At 54.7% G+C, this 15,307-nt stretch overlaps 2 protein-coding genes across 8 annotated transcripts; both read left to right on the forward strand.

Moving 5' to 3' along the window:
- The first annotated feature begins 187 nt into the window (after positions 1–187).
- On the forward strand, positions 188–9,575 carry RASSF1 (Ras association domain family member 1). 7 transcript variants are annotated; one of them, XM_039228206.1, is made up of 7 exons: positions 188–437; positions 2,709–2,815; positions 6,887–6,991; positions 7,197–7,494; positions 7,620–7,735; positions 8,406–8,522; positions 8,656–9,575. In XM_039228206.1, the coding sequence occupies exons 1-7, from the start codon at positions 188–190 to the stop codon at positions 8,800–8,802; spliced, it is 1,140 nt and encodes a 379-aa protein (XP_039084137.1). In that variant the 3' UTR covers positions 8,803–9,575. The 7 variants fall into 7 exon arrangements, with proteins under 7 accessions (XP_039084137.1, XP_039084139.1, XP_039084138.1 ...); XM_039228208.1 differs by having other exon boundaries at positions 8,445–8,522; XM_039228207.1 differs by having other exon boundaries at positions 7,620–7,729.
- Positions 9,576–10,444: 869 nt separating this feature from the next.
- TUSC2 (tumor suppressor 2, mitochondrial calcium regulator) lies at positions 10,445–13,307 on the forward strand. The gene is made up of 3 exons (XM_039227990.1): positions 10,445–10,715; positions 11,789–11,909; positions 12,040–13,307. Exons 1-3 carry the CDS (start codon positions 10,570–10,572, stop codon positions 12,103–12,105), a joined length of 333 nt encoding a protein of 110 aa, XP_039083921.1. The 5' UTR covers positions 10,445–10,569; the 3' UTR covers positions 12,106–13,307.
- The last annotated feature ends 2,000 nt before the right edge of the window (positions 13,308–15,307 follow it).

Here is a 15,307-nt window from a genome sequence, read left to right on the forward strand (position 1 = left end):
CGACTCCGCACCCTCGCCGCTCCACTCCGCCTCGGGCCGAGTTACGATTACGCCGCTCGGCCGGGTTCTCTCCCGCCGCCTTGCTCGGATCCCGGGGGCGGCGCTGCATCGGGGTCCGCCCAGCGGCCCCGCCCGCCCCGCGTTCGCTCGCGCCGACAGCCCGCGCGAGTCCCCGCGCGACCCGGCCATGTCCACGAAACCCGAGCTCATTGAACTGAGGGAACTGGAACCCGCGCGGCGCGCGGGCCCGGGCCGCACGCGACTGGAGCGCGCCAACGCGCTGCGCATCGCGCCGGGCACCGCGCGTAATCCTGCAGGGCAGCTGGTCGCGGGCCGCGGCCACCACTTCCAGCCCGCGGGGCCTGCCACGCACACGTGGTGCGACCTCTGCGGCGACTTCATCTTGGGCGTCGTGCGCAAGGGCCTGCAGTGCGCGCGTGAGTAGCAGCCCCGCGCGCTGGCAAGAGCGAAAAGGGCGGCCAAAGGGCGGCGGCGTCGCTGCGTGTCAAGTCGCAAAGGAGGGGGTCGGAAGGGTTGGTTCGGCGGGCCCAGGTCCATTACCTTTGCCCCGTCGTGTAAGAGTGCGGGCAGATAGGTGGTTTATAGCCTTGTCTTATTCCACCTGCATCAGGTGCACAGTTGGGCAGAGGCGGCTGCCTATGACAACGGTGCTGATTTCAAGCTTTTTATCTAATTTGTTAATGTTTTCATTTATTTTTTGAGAGACAGCGCGAGGAGGGTACGTGCAGCGTGGGGGTGGGGGGGGGGGGGAACAGAGATCCGAAGCAGGCTCTGGGCTGACAGCAGAGAGCCGGTCGCCAGGCTGAAACTCACAAACCGTGAGATCATGACCAGAGCTGAAGTCGGAAGCTCAACCGACTAAGCCACCCAGACCTCCTCAAACTCTTTTTCTTTAAAGTGTCTTGGTTCTTCTTGAGAAAGGCTTCGTGCTGACCAGTCTCTAAGTCCATGTTCCTAGTCCTGCCCTTTCCCAAAGATTCATTCACCACGTCCCTCTCCAAAAACTCTGGCATGAGGGAAATTTACCCACCTATGGGATGGGGACAGGGAAAAAGTACCTTGGGTGGGCCCTCTGCAAGCAGAAATGTTGTTGAGCAATACCTATTACAGGCCCAGTCAGCCTGGTGCTAAAACATGAAACACCACACACCTGCCGTCCTTCTGTCCTCCCAGGAATCAGCGACTAGCAGAGGTTGCTGCCCCGCTGGCTATACACCAACTAGAATCGGGTGGGATTTTACAGCCCTCAAAACCCCTATGCCTGGACCTCAGACATGTTAAATCAATCACTGGGAGTGTATCAGCTATTTAAAAACAAAACAGATCATTCCAATAGGCAGCCTGGGTTGAGCATCACTGCTCAGGCCCATTTAGGGAAGGTGTCCCAGGCCTATGCAGGCACGGAGACCCTCTCATCCAGTACAAGTCTGTCCTGAACACCAGAGTTGTGACAGAATGCCAAGCGTGAGCAAGGGCTGAGAGACTGCACTATTCCCAAGGAGAAATGAAGCGGTCACAGAGATTTAAAAAAATAAAAGACAATTTGGGTGTGTGTCAAAAGGGAGGAATCAAGGGTAAATTGGGATTTTTTTACTTCAAACTGGGAGAGTAGCGATTTTTGCTAAGATGAGAAACTCGGGGTGGGGGGAGGGGGAGTGGAAGAAGAGTTGTTTTGGCCGTGTTGGGTTGACACAGAGTTTGATCTGAGGAGGGAGATCAGCAGTGGGAGCCTTGGATCTGGAGTGTACACAGAGCAGAACAGTGATCAGGACTGAACTGAACCTCAGACCCGCTGCCCATTAGATCTGGGAGTTGAGACAGAACCAAAGTTGCTGAGCAGGAGCTGCAGAAAAACGGAAGGAAAACCTGAGTAGTGGGAAGCCCAAGGGGAGCACGCATCAAATGATGCTGAGGAGATGAGGATGAAGAAGGGACATGGCATTGACTGTGCACAGGTTGCTGAAGACCCTAACCAGGGCAGTTTCCTGGAGGCAGGGGCAAGCCTTACTGGAATGGTTACAGGAGAAAGTGTAGGTGAGGAATTAAGAGTGTGTGCAGGGGCACCTGGGTGGCTCAGTCGGTTAAGCGTCCAACTTCGGCTCAGGTCATGATCACACGGTTTGTGGGTTTGAGCCCCGCATCAGGTTCTGTGCTGACAGCTCAGAGCCTGGAGACCGTTTCAGATTCTGTGTGTGTGTGTGTCTCTCTCTCTCTCTGCCGCTCCCCCACTCATGCTCTGTCTCTGTCTCAAAAATAAAAAAAAAATTTTTTTTAAGTGTGTGCAGACTACTGTTAGTAAGTTTTGGCGTGAGGGGTGTAGAGACAAGTGACAGAGGGAAACAAGAGTTTAAAATTTTTGGTTTTTTCCCTTCAAGTAAATGGGCGGAGGTAAGGGTGACAATGCGGAAGGGAAAAGTTCTGCCCTAGGTGCTAGAGATACAACTGTTTAACAGGCCTGGATCCGTAACTGCCCGAGGCCTTCCCACCAGTTTCCAGACACCTGGGGACCAACACTGGAATCTGAATAGCAACGCAGGGCGGGGGGAGTAAAGGGACTTAAGATAAGGCCAATCATGTAGAGCCTGGCGAGCAACGGCCTTCATCCCGGGGTTTCTCTTCCGTGCCCCGGAAAGTTTCTCTTAACTGGAGCTGGGGCTCCACCGCCTCACAGCCAGGCTTCTCCGCAGATTGCAAGTTCACCTGCCACTACCGTTGCCGCGCGCTCATCTGCCTGGACTGCTGCGGGCCCCGGGACCTGGGCTGGGAACCTGCGCTGGAGCGGGACACCAACGTGGTGAGCGGGGGGCAGGGGGGGTGTACGGGAAAGGCGCGAAGATCAGCGGGCCGCATTGCAGGAGATGCCTAGGACCACCCTGCGTTGCATTCAAGGAGTGGTCTAACAGCGGGTTTTCCCGCGACAGAGAGTGGCTAATTCTGCGAAGGGGCTCAAAGGGATTCCGGGGAACTGACTCGGCGCGAACTGCCCGGAATAGCCCAGGCTCCGCGCCCACTCAATTTCCGCACCTTCCCGCATCCGCATCCGGTCTTGAGGCCACGCTGGTGCACATGCGCACACACGCCGACTTGTTCCCCAACTGAGGTGGGGTCTACGAGGCGGAGCTGAGCTGAGCTGCCTGGGCTATGAGGTCATTCCTGGAGGCGTGGCGTGTACGACCCCGCCTTTCGATGTTCCTCCCCCAATGAGACCAGAGCCAGATCCTGGCTGTCTACGTTTCAGTGTTAACGGTTGCGGCGCGAACCCAGATCCCGGCGCACGCGCACACGCGCCTGGGGCGGTGGTTGGAGGCTACGGGCGCACAGGGTTCGGGGAGCTGGCTGGCGGGCGCGGCGATGGGCGAGGCGGATGCGGGGACGCCTTCTTTCGAGATGACCTGGAGCAGCACTACAAGCAGTGGCTACTGCAGCCAGGAGGACTCGGACTCGGAGCTCGAGCAGTACTTCACGGCGCGTACCTCGCTGGCACGCAGGCCGCGTCGGGACCAGGTGGGGGCCAGGGTTGCGGGTGGCGGGCTGGTGAAGATCTTTGGGACTCTGCCCCTCCCCGCTAAATTGCTGGCTTGAGTTTATGGGAGGGGACTCCATGCCGCCCGGGGCCAGCCCTCCGAGCCTTGTGCGGGGCTCTTAGCGACTTGGTGCCGGGTGCCGAGGCCTTGTTGTCTCTGTCACAGACCAGTTGAACCAGGGGAAGCAGCTACGTGGCTTGGGGTAGACCTGGGACGGGCATTATTCACCTATGACTAAAGCCGACTGCGCAGTCCCGACTAGCACCTCGATTTCCGCGTTGGGACGCCCCCACCTCCTCTCTGGGAGACGGGGGCGGGGTAGGAGGAAGTGGAAGGGGAGGTGTCGTCGCCTGGAACTGGGAAGTGTGTTTAGGAGAGAAAGGCGAAGGAAGTTTCGTGCCTCTCCATTTGCAATACTTGAAGGAGCCAGCTGAGTCCCCACCTCTCTTACCAGTCTGGCCTGTCACCAGCTGCTGGAAAGCGGAGAATTCTGGAGTGGACCTGGCTGGAGTGTTCATTTCGGCAGCACACATACTAAAATTGGTGTGGATCTGGAGGAAGGGCATTTGGTAATGGATGGGAAAGAATCCTAGTTCTGGACTGGACTGTAAGCAAGCAGGAGCACTTTATCCACACGAGGTAGGGCAGGCTAGATTGAAAAACCCCCAGAGGAGGGGTCAAGAGAGATAGGGGTTACAAATCCAGGACTGTAAAATGTACTGGAGTAGCTGTTCCTCTCCAATCCTTCTAGGCGTTCTCATTATCAGAAATCTCTATGTTGTGTGCCATGAGTGTTAACTGCCAAACTCAGGTAACTATTCTGGAGTGAGTAAACCTCAGGAGAGCACCCTGGACAGAGTGTCAGGAAGGAAAGATGGGAAGGGTAAAGCCCAGAATACCTAGCAGCACTGGGGTGGAATTCCTTACATGAGCCACAAAAAGAGACCTGCGGGTGATTCTTTAGATGAAAATTGTATACTCTTTAGATTAAATTTTACTCAAAAGTGCAGCCCAGATTTGGGTGCAAGGTTTGTGTGTGGATCCTGTCACTCAGGCTTGAGGCATTTTTCATTGTGGAGTAGTGAGAAAACCACAAGACATCAATTGCAAAGGAGGCTGGGGAGTCCCAAATTATATGTAAAATAAAAAGCATCACTAGGGACAGTGGCAGCATAGAGGATGGGTCACTGTAGTGCAGGAGAAGGAAAGTTCCATGGTCCTGCTGTGCACACTTCTGGGAAGGCTGTTAGAATCCTCCAGCCCCTCAGTGACTCAGTTGGTTGAGCTAGGACTCTTGATTTCCACTCAGGTTGTGATCATGATCCCAGGGTTGTGGGATCAATCCACATGGGGGTCCACAGTGGGCATGAAGCCAGCTTAAAATTCTCTCTCTTCTCTCCCTCTGTCCCTCTCCCCTATTCTCTCTTTCTCTCTCTTAAAAAGAATCCTCCCATGAGAAGCTTTGGAAGTGGGAAAAGAAACTTTTCTTCCTGTAGAATCCTGGTAGGACAGTGCAGTGCCTACAGTCCAACTCCCTTGTTTTATGAGTAAAGATATTCAAGGAGGCTGGGGGAAAAAAATACTAAGGGAGGTTCACTTGGAAAGGGGAAGGGGCTAGAACATAGGTCACTGCACCCCCGTCCAGGGCTTCTGGATAACCGGGGAAGGGAAGAGGAAGGAGCAAGTGTTCTTATCCTCAGGCTGGAGCTCCGAGCCATCACAAGCAAGGGAAATAAGTTGGTGCCATCCATGTGCCCACTGTCCTATAAACAGAATTCTCTTCTTGCCCTGGTATTGAAGTCTGCTCAGCTTTCCTCCTGCCCTTAGCAGCCTCCTATCTGGATACTCCTTCCTATTGGGTCACTCCTTCCTGTCCCAAGCCCTCTCCTTGGGCCTGAACAAACACATCCACCCTTTATTCCCAGGCTCTAGCCTTCATTTTGCCCCCCAGATCTCCCTTTTCCCAGGGCCCACACCATTTGTTCTTTACCAGTCTTAGAGGGTTTCTTCTTGTCTCCTATAAGAGTTCAGTTAGAGTTTTCCCTTCTTAGTGCTATCCTCCATCCAGGAGATTTTTTGAAACTTGGGGGAGCAAATAGACTTCAGTTCCCACCCCTCCCCCAATACCTTTTTCCTGTGAGGCCCCAGCCTCAGTCCTCCGTGCCACATACTTACTGGTAGGTTCTAGGTAAAGAGCATACTGCTATAAAGCTGTTCTAGGTGAAGAGCACCCTACCTTCTCATCTGTCCACACTATTTGTCCCCATCAGATGGTTTAAGCTTAGGGGCTCCAAGGCAGCAGTCAGGGAGAAGCCTGCCTCTCCTGGGCTCAGAGCTGGGTACAAGGTTATTCTGCAGGAGACCAGCTGTAAGAACTCCCCTGGGACAAAGCATTGGTCAGCAGTAATCTCAGCTGTGTCCGTGAGACTTTCATTCCAACCAGGACCTGACGTCAACAGGAAGTAAGGCTGATGCAATGGAACCAGGGAGTTTGGTAGAAAAAGTTAATTCAGAGCTCTGGCTGCCCTGGTTTATACTCCACCCTTCTGACAAGAATCCAGCCCTGGAGGAGTGGGGGAAGGGCTGAGTGGTAGAGCTAAAAATCTTTGGGCTAAACCTCCAGGTAGGAGGGAGTAGGTGCAAAAGCCTACCTGCTTGGCACTTGTGGGACAGGCTTTACCAGGAGGCAGATTGGAGTCTGGCCTGAAGCTGCCTTTTGTGCGGCTTGGGTCAAGATCAAATCACAGTGGTTTCCTCACTATGTGTGAGACATGCAGGGCTGGCCCCAAGTTCCACCAGGGGGTGTTAACATTGTAGAAGTTGCCCTTTACCCCCTGGCTGGGCTCCTGGTATGCACCAGTCCCCATACCGCTCGCCCTGTGGTCATGGCCCTTTGCCAGGGCAAAGTGGTCTCCTTTCTCCAGGACACCCTTGACCCTACCCAACTAGGGTGCTGGAATCAAGCTGTGCAGTTGAAAGATGGTTTTACTGTCAACAAGAATCCCACATCTTTTCCTAGCCCCTGTCCTTTTAGCTTCAGTTGTCTTGGTTTTAAGGTATTCTTAGGGCCTCACTCAGTGCTGAAGAGTCCCCAGGTAGGAGGCATAAAGAAGCCACATGACTCCACCTTTGCTGTGTCCATCCATAGCATGCAAAACCAGGAGCAGTGATGGGTTCTTCTCATCAGGACTCAAGCTTTGTAGTCCGTTTTCAAAGGCTGCCCCGGAGGCTGTTTTTCAAAGCAGCCAATCTGGATTCACCTCCCTGTGAATGTCTGTGACATGCACTGCAGTGGGATGGGTTCTTTTAGGGCCCTATGTCCACCCTGGCCCATCTTTCAGGACGAGCCTGTGGAGTGGGAGACCCCTGACCTTTCTCAGGCTGAGACTGAGCAGAAGATCAAGGAGTACAATAGCCAGATCAACAGCAACCTCTTCATGAGCCTGGTGAGTTGACAGCCGGGGAAGGGGATGCCAGGAGAGGCAGGAATCCAGCTGTGTGCCTGATTCTCAAAGGGTCACAGCTAAGATATTCTTGGGTGGGCCTAAGCAGTGATTTATTCGCACCCAGCCTAGCCCCAAGTGGACTGGCGGTGTCCGTATCTGTTCCATCTCACCTGGAACCTAGCCATGTTCGGTTTCTCCTCTTCAGAACAAGGATGGCTCCTACACAGGCTTCATCAAGGTTCAACTGAAGCTGGTGCGCCCTGTCTCGGTGCCCTCTAGCAAGAAGCCACCCTCCTTGCAGGATGCCCAGCGGGGCCCAGGACGAGGCACAGCTGTGAGGCGCCGCACCTCCTTCTACCTGCCCAAGGATGCCGTCAAGCACCTGCATGTGTTGTCACGCACACGGGCACGCGAGGTCATTGAGGCCCTACTGCGCAAGTTCTTAGTGGTGGATGACCCTCGCAAGTTTGCACTCTTTGAGCGGGCTGAGCGCCATGGCCAAGGTGGGCTTCCCACCCCACCCCACTGTATGAAACTATACATTCATGCATTCATGCATCATGTGTGAGGGGGTGAGTGGGCTGGGCCTGACTAATCAAATACTCTTTTCTCCCTGCCTGGCCCTCAGTGTACCTCCGGAAGCTGTCAGATGATGAGCAACCCCTGCGGCTGCGGCTCCTTGCAGGGCCCAGCGAGAAGGCCCTAAGCTTTGTCCTCAAGGAGAATGACTCTGGGGAGGTAAATGTGAGTACACAGCCCTCTTTAGTTTCTTGGTTGTCACTGGGTAGGGCTAGTGGGTTGCAGCAGCAGTAAGGTTGGAAGGAGGAATAGGGATGGAGAGAAAGCCCTACAAAGCCTCTCCAGGAGTATGTAAGCCTTGTAGCTAAACTGAAGCCTTCTAGGCCACTCAAGCCAAGGTCACGGGCCTGTCCCAAGAGGCCAGATAGAATTGTCTTGGTGGTCTGCTCTTCTCTGTTTTGGAAAGTCCTCGGGAGATGCAGGAATCCATGATAGTATGGTGATCCTAAACGAGATCAAAGCCACACAGATGGGCCCAGGATGTCATAGAGGCTCCCTGTTCAGGCATTAGGACTTTTTACCAGGAAGCCTTCTGGCTCTAAAGTATTGGGTCTGGTGGGGCGCCTGGGTGGCTTAGTCGGTTAAGCGTCCGACTTTCACTTAGGTCATGATCTCGCGGTTCGTGGGTTCGAGCCCCGCGTCGGGCTCTGTGCTGACTGCCAGCTCAGAGCCTGGAGCCTGTTTCAGTCTGTGACTCCCTCTCTCTCTGACCCTCCCCTGCTCACGCTGTCTCTCTCTCTCCTAGAAATAAATAAAAAATATTAAAAAAAAAAAATAAAGTATTGGGTCTGGGTAGTAGTGTTAGAGTCAGAGTGTGGGCGTGACCTGTCCACAGGTACCTGGGGAACATCTAATTTGGTTGCCTGTCTTCGAGGTGTCTTCAGCTGCCCTACTTTGTGGGGCCCATCTTCTATACAGATCATTGTCAAGATTCCTAGCAGAGACCATTCAGGCAAGAACCTAACATTAGAAAGCCCCATCCTAGCTGTGTGATGTGATTGCTGCTCTTCTCCGGGGAGGGCCTGCTGATTTGGCCATGCCTGCATCCTGTGTCTCCCCCCCCCCCCGCCCCACCCCCCCTGCAGTGGGATGCCTTTAGCATGCCTGAGCTACACAACTTCCTGCGCATCCTGCAGCGGGAGGAAGAGGAACACCTCCGCCAAATCCTGCAAAAGTACTCCTATTGCCGTCAGAAGATCCAGGAAGCCTTGCACGCCTGTCCCCTGGGGTGACCTCTTGTACCCCTGGGTGAAAGGAGGAGAGTAGGCAGTGCCGAGGGCGTGCCGTGTGAGTGTGACAGGGCCCATGTGGCCTGAAGAATGAGTGTGCATGGAGGCCCTCTCTGACTGGCGGAATGAGCCCAGAGAACAGCAAAGGAGCTGGCCCCCTGTGTCCACCCACAGAGCATGGCTCTGCATTCTTCTGCCCTTTGTGCAGTGGGCCATGGTGGGCCAGGGTTGCCCTGGGAAGCTGCTCCAGGCTTGCAGCAGGGATAGAGCAGACAGAAGTCTCCTTACTTCGTGTCTCAGATACTAGAATCTTGGAGACCCTACAAACAGAATAGGGTCATGTTTTCAGGGATGAAATCTATGGGCCTTCATCTATGGGGAAAAGTCGTATGTTTTGGGTCTTGGATGGGGTGTCAGGACAGCCGTATTGGAGCCAAAGGCAGGTGTTCAAGGTAAGGCAGGCATCAGGAAAGAGCCTAAGTTTCCCTCTACAGTGGCCTCTGTCTCATACACACTGGGGTCAGGAAATGCTGGCTCATGGTGCAGCAACAGTGCCTCAGTACCTCCTCCAAGGAGGATGTCCCTAGGCCAGGGTCTGTATGAGTGTGGGCACTGGTCCAGGTCCGTGCCTTCTTTGCTAGAGCGAGGGTCTTTCCCTCAGTTATTTTTGATGATGTGTGCGAATGTATGTAATATTTGTGGCCTCAGCTGCATGCCTCCTGTGGGGAAGGGGGTGGGGGTGACAATCATCATCAGGGCCTGGGGCCTGAGAAAAGTGGCTGAATAAAGATTTAAAAATTCTGCTTTCGAACTCTTTATTATGGGCCCTCAACTGCAATTGCCCCTCACGCCATTGGCTGCCAAGCGTGATGGACAGGCTCACAGAGCACCTTTTCAAAGTCACCATGTGACCGATTTGTGAAGGGTGTGGGGTACGAATACTTACTGTCATCACTCACCACCCAGGGGCTCAGGTTGTGGTAAAGGCAAGAATATAAGCTAGAATTTAAGGAACCCACACGCCTCCCAACAAACAAGCGCGCGACTGCTGGGAGCGTTTTCACCCAAGTATTTACTGAGCTACTGCTGTGGACCAAACACTGCTCACTGTGCTGAAGGCCCAGCTGTTAATTCTTGCCTTCGTGGAACATTCCTTCTAGTGGGTTTGGAAAGAACACTGAATTAGAAGTTCTTCAGACCTAGACGTAGCCATACATTTGGCTGATTTTCTTTAGGTTTGGTTTCTTCTCCAAATGCGACACTGATCACAGAAACGGTGTGGGAATAAAATGAAGCCAGCCAGATTGGCAATGCGCAGCCTGGCCTGGGACAGTCCTTAAAGCGCTGGTTGCGGGGAAGCTCGTGGTTGGGCCGTCCCACTGGACCCGACCTCTAGGGGTCAGGAACGTCGGACGCTATACAGGCAAAAACCAGGAGGACCCAGCTTCCACATCGCTGGGTGGGAGCTGTCCCTGCTGGAGAGACCGTAGCCTGTAGGAACCTGACGTCTCGCGGTGCCTGCTGGGATGCCTAGCTTCTGAGAGCGGCTATTGGTCCCGCCCTGCGGACCGACGAAAGAAATAGCCAATCAGAGGAGGCGGCGTGCGGGGCGTGCGGAAGCGGAAGTGAGGTTTCCGTGGAGACAGCGGAGCCTGCGGAAGGCGGCGGCGGAAGCACCTGCGAGTGGAGGCCGAGGCAGGGTATGGTGGTGCCGACGGCCCTGTGAGAGCGAAGCGGCCGCAGGGCTCGCCATGCGCCGGCGGCCCTGACATGGGCGCCAGTGGCTCCAAAGCTCGGGGCCTATGGCCCTTCGCCTCGGCGGCGGGGGGCGGCGGCCCGGAGTCAGCAGCCGCTGAGCAAGCTTTGGTGCGGCCGCGAGGCCGAGTCGTGCCCCCCTTCGTATTCACACGCCGCGGGTAAGGGCGCGGGTTCCGCCCCGGGGAAGACAGGCGGGCGGCGGGGCGCCCCGCGGAGAGCTCCCGCTGAAGCCAGGAGGAGTCCCATGTTTCGGGTCCCCGTGGGAGCAAGGGGTGGGGAATGCAGGGCAATCGACTCCTGGCGACCTGGCTGCTCTGAAGGTCTCCCTAGGGTAAGAGGGCCTCTGTACTGTTAAGCTGAGATAGGGCCTCCCTGAGACTAGAAGCTTTCTTTTCATCCCTTCCGGCCCAACCTGCAAGTTGAAGGCTCCTAGGCTCTCTCTTCCCCAGTTCTCAGGGAAGACTAACCTTCTGCTTTGGCTGTTTCCGTTACCTACCGTGGTGATATTGGACCTCTGAGGGTAGTAGCCAGGAAAGTAGGACTGGGTCCTACTGTTGAGAATGGAGCCTGGGAAAAAAGGCCCTCACCCAGGTATGTTCTTCAAATCTAGAGCACTGACCTTCCCTTTCTTTTCCATGGGTCCAGACAGGAGCTCTAGATTGGCCTGGCCCTGATGGGTCCAGGTAAATGGTACTCAGGTGATGCTGGAGATTTGGCTGTAGATACTAGGGAGACCCAACAGCGGTAGTTTGGCTAGACCAGCCACCTGGGGGTGGGTGGGGAGGATTCAAACTTTTTCCCTTTAGGCTCCCACTTAGCTCAGGTATCTGCCATCTTAGGTTGGCCCGAGGGCCAGTAGTATCTTCTGGAGTGAGACACCCGCCCAGGCTGTCATGCTTCGCCCACTCTGGGTGAAGGCAACGGCTTGATGTTGGAATGGCTACTTTTGTTGAAAAAAAACCAGTGATGAGAACTGGCCTTGGCTACCTTGACAATGTGCTCTGATGTGATTTCTCTTCCTGAGGCCTGACAGAGGAGCACTGGCTACCTCTCTTGCTTCTAGTAGACCCTATACCCTAAACAAGGGATTTTTCGGGCATATTAACCTCTCTTCCTCCCATCAACGTTGCTCCTCCCCATTTGGAGGTGGGCACACTTCCTTGTAGTCTGGTCATTTGCCATGACTGGGTTTGGGGCTTCAGCCCACCCTGTTCCCTCTCTCTCTACACAGCTCCATGTTCTATGATGAGGATGGGGATCTGGCTCATGAGTTCTACGAGGAGACAATCGTCACCAAGAATGGGCAGAAGCGGGCCAAGCTGAGACGGGTACATAAGAACCTGATTCCTCAGGTGAGAGGCTGGGGCAGTGGTCCTTGAGCCTATGTTGAGTGTGTGAAGGTAGACCGAGATGGGCTTTGCTGTCATGGTGGGAGCTCTTGAGGGAGGAGCTGACCCTCACCAGCCTCTGTTTCCATGGCAGGGCATCGTGAAGCTGGATCCTCCCCGCATCCACGTGGATTTTCCTGTGATCCTCTATGAGGTGTGAGCCTGGGGAGTGGCAGGCATAAGCGCTCCCTACCCCAGCAAGACACCCCCAGGCTTAAGGTGTGGCTTCCATTAAGGAACCTAAGCTGGGGCCACAACCCTGAATAAACTGCATTGGCCCGGAACCTTCAGCTGTGAGCGAGGCAGTCCTGCAATATTGGTCGGGTGTTGGTTTGTATGTGGACAAGAGGTGGCTGGCGGCTGGTGAGGGCTAATGACAGAGTTACCAGCCCATCTTCCCCAGCAATCCCTACAAGGAGCATGGCAGGGCATATGCTGGTCAGGAATGCCTGGTTCCTGCACCCTTGCCTGGCCTGCTTTCTTCCAAGCTTGCCTAGGGCCCAGCCCTGCTAGGGGCTACAGCACTTTACAAGCAAGGTCTGCCTTCTTCCAGCCCCTGGGCTGCAGGAGCTGTATGCAAGCGGGAACTTCCTTTCCCTCATTTCCCTTACCCCCTTGTTGGAGCATTTCAGCCGTTTGCTACCTCGATTCCTCCTGTGTTGGACAGAGGCTGGGGGCAGTGCAAGCCTGATTCTTCCTGTCTGCCTGCTCATCTGTTCCCCCTCCCAGACGGATGGACAGTTTGCCAGCTGTTAATAGGAGATGGGACTGGTGTAGGAGGATTCTCCTTCCACCCAGGGCTGGGCTGATCCCTACCCACTGCAACTACTTGTTGCCCCCACCCCACCCCCAATTGAGACAGCCTAAGACGGGATCAGGAAGGGCTATGGATGCCTGTGCCTATGGGGAGTTGTACCAACCCACCTACTTTGTCTAATCCTCCTTGCCTTTGTACCAGCCCTACACACACACCCCTGCCATTGGGAGACCATCCGCCACCCATTGGTGAGGGACAGCACCCAAGGGCTGGTGCCAATAGCTATAAGGAGCCCACCACCCCTTTCCCTAAGTATACCTATCCCTCAGGATCAGTCAAGGGAAGGTACTAGAGCCCCTGTAGGAACAGAAAGGAGAGATCAACCATAAAGGAATACTTAAAATGTGAAAGGTTGTAAATAGTCTAGTCCATGATGTTGGGGCAGAGTCTGATTTCTACATTGAAACGATTTTTTTTTAATTCCTTACTGTGCAAGCTCTGTGCTTTTAAGAGTGTGGGAAATGGCTTGGGAAGGGTGGCCCCTAATCTAAGAAGACTGTTGTGTTATTTGTTTAGTTTCAATAAAATTATTTGTAGACCCTGTATACAAGAGTGGTAACTGCTGTGACATCCAGTGTCTAGACCACCACCTGGGCTCTGTGGGTAGTCTGGGGCCACTGGTGGCCCCCATCTTTATCATTAAGGCTCAAAGTAAGCCCGAGCCCAGCCTGTGGCCACCCCAGCTGTGACCAGCAGGTGGCAGCGTATTCACACAGACTTCACTGTAGACCACTCAGAAAGGACAGACACTCATCTATTGTGTTTAATAGGTAGAGACCTCTGGAATTGTAAGGCTTCTGGGTGCTTCACTAGGGATTGGCCCTACCTGCTTGACCTGAGGTGACAGCGTAACCCCAGGTAGTTCTGGAATAGCTGTCCTGCCCCCAGCAGTACGAAATGACCCCACATGAGGTCATAGCATGAGCTATCTTATGTCCACCCATCTTAGGTGGACAGTAGTCCGATGGGTGCTACCATGCCTTTGGCCTGTACTGACAGACTCTGTAGTCCAAACCTACCTGCTTCCTCCCAGGCCTACCTGTAGATACCACCAAGAGAGTGGGCTTGGGGCTTCTGTTCCCACAGGCAGAACTCTGCCACTTGGTACTTTCTCTGTTCCCTGCTGACCCTGTGTTCTCATCTGCAGGGGGGATTCAGTCTGTACTTCTCAGGCCCTGCTATAAGGCTGGTTCTCTGCTAGGTTTAGCCCTTGGCTGTCAGCCCAACTTCCAGCTAGGGAGGAGGGAGATCAGGGACACAGGCTTCTGGGTCTGGGGAGTTGGGCTGCCGGTCTTTTGGAGGCTTAAACTTGTCAAGTCTGGAGCAGGATCATCCCATGCAGCCTGAACTTTGTAATTCTTCTTTGCGTACTTTCCCACTTTTCCTGATAAGATGCCAGACATAAGGCCCTCTCATCCTCCATTGTCCCCCTTATTGCTTGAGCGCCAGGATTCTGCCATGCCAGACGGCATCCCATCACCCATCACCACTGTCCCAGTGTGGGGGAACTCCCTGTGTTGGGCCTGCCCCAGCTGACCCCAAAGCTAGAAACAATGGGGGTCAGGGCAGTGCTTCCCCACTCCCTTCCACTGGGCTGTGCTCACTTCCTTCCTGCTGGCTGCCTGAGGAAGTGTCCCTGCCCTGGGACAGTCTGGTTTGGCCTTTGTTTCCCTAGGGGCCTCCACCATTGCAGCCTCCAAGGCTTGTGTCCCTTGTGGAGCCAGCACAATGGTACAGGGACACACCCTCCCCTGCCCTGTCATGGACTCCTTGGTCCTCGGGCAGATTCCAGGGTGTGTACCCAATTCCCCCAGTTGCCCAGGCTGGGGCAACCTTACACAGGCTTACACAGCCTTACCTTACAAGAGAGGCCCAGGCATCAGGGAGGTGGGCCAGTAGGGTGAGTGGGGGTAGGCTCAGGGTGATTTGAAGGTATGCAGACTTGTCCACCCCTCAGAAACAGGTCTGCTGGGGCTGCTGCAGCCCTCCCTGCGGCTACAGCCCTGTAATTGGGCACCCCCTTCCCATGGAAACACAGCTCTTTTCTCACCCCAGTTATAAGAGCTCCCTACTCTGCAGTGTCTCAGTGAAGTCCACCCAGGAATATCCTCCAGCAGGAAAGCACTCTGTAGACCCTTTCCAGTCCCTGTCCCTCCCCCCATCTTGTACAGTCACACACATCAACATGTCCACTCTGTCACACTTGGGAGACTTCCGCTCTCAGCGGAAAAAAATTGACTCAGCTCTTGGAAGTTCCCCCAAGCCCCCTGAGGTCTGGTTGCCTTCTTCACCACCTGCTTTGGGGAACCATCAGCCAAGCATCTGCCAAATAGTTTTGATTCCCCAAAACACCACCACTGGGGCCCCTCCATCCACAGGCTACTGGATTTGAGGATGTGCCTCAACCCCAAAGGAAGGTTGGGGAGAAGTGCTTTCAAGAGTTAGAAAGGGTGGAGGCTGTCAACCTGAGCCAGGTCCCACAGCCTTCCTGTCACCTAGTGCAGTTCACAAGGCCAGGGCATACTGGGGGGGGGGGGGGGGGGGG

Source organism: Hyaena hyaena, unplaced genomic scaffold (genome assembly GCF_003009895.1).
Source record: "Hyaena hyaena isolate Hyena2069 unplaced genomic scaffold, ASM300989v1 scaffold_30, whole genome shotgun sequence".
NCBI lineage: Eukaryota > Metazoa > Chordata > Mammalia > Carnivora > Hyaenidae > Hyaena > Hyaena hyaena.

Bases quoted from the DNA above. Each gene is read 5' to 3' on its own strand.
- RASSF1 (XM_039228206.1), top strand. From the start codon at position 188: ATGTCCACGAAACCCGAGCTCATTGAACTGAGGGAACTGGAACCCGCG. The intron at 2,816-6,886 runs GTGAGCGGGGGG...CCCATCTTTCAG, and splicing joins TGGAGCGGGACACCAACGTG to GACGAGCCTGTGGAGTGGGA. The intron at 8,523-8,655 runs GCAAGAACCTAA...CCCCCCCTGCAG, and splicing joins TCCTAGCAGAGACCATTCAG to TGGGATGCCTTTAGCATGCC.
- TUSC2 (XM_039227990.1), top strand. From the start codon at position 10,570: ATGGGCGCCAGTGGCTCCAAAGCTCGGGGCCTATGGCCCTTCGCCTCG. The intron at 10,716-11,788 runs GTAAGGGCGCGG...CTCTCTACACAG, and splicing joins TTCGTATTCACACGCCGCGG to CTCCATGTTCTATGATGAGG. The intron at 11,910-12,039 runs GTGAGAGGCTGG...TTTCCATGGCAG, and splicing joins ATAAGAACCTGATTCCTCAG to GGCATCGTGAAGCTGGATCC.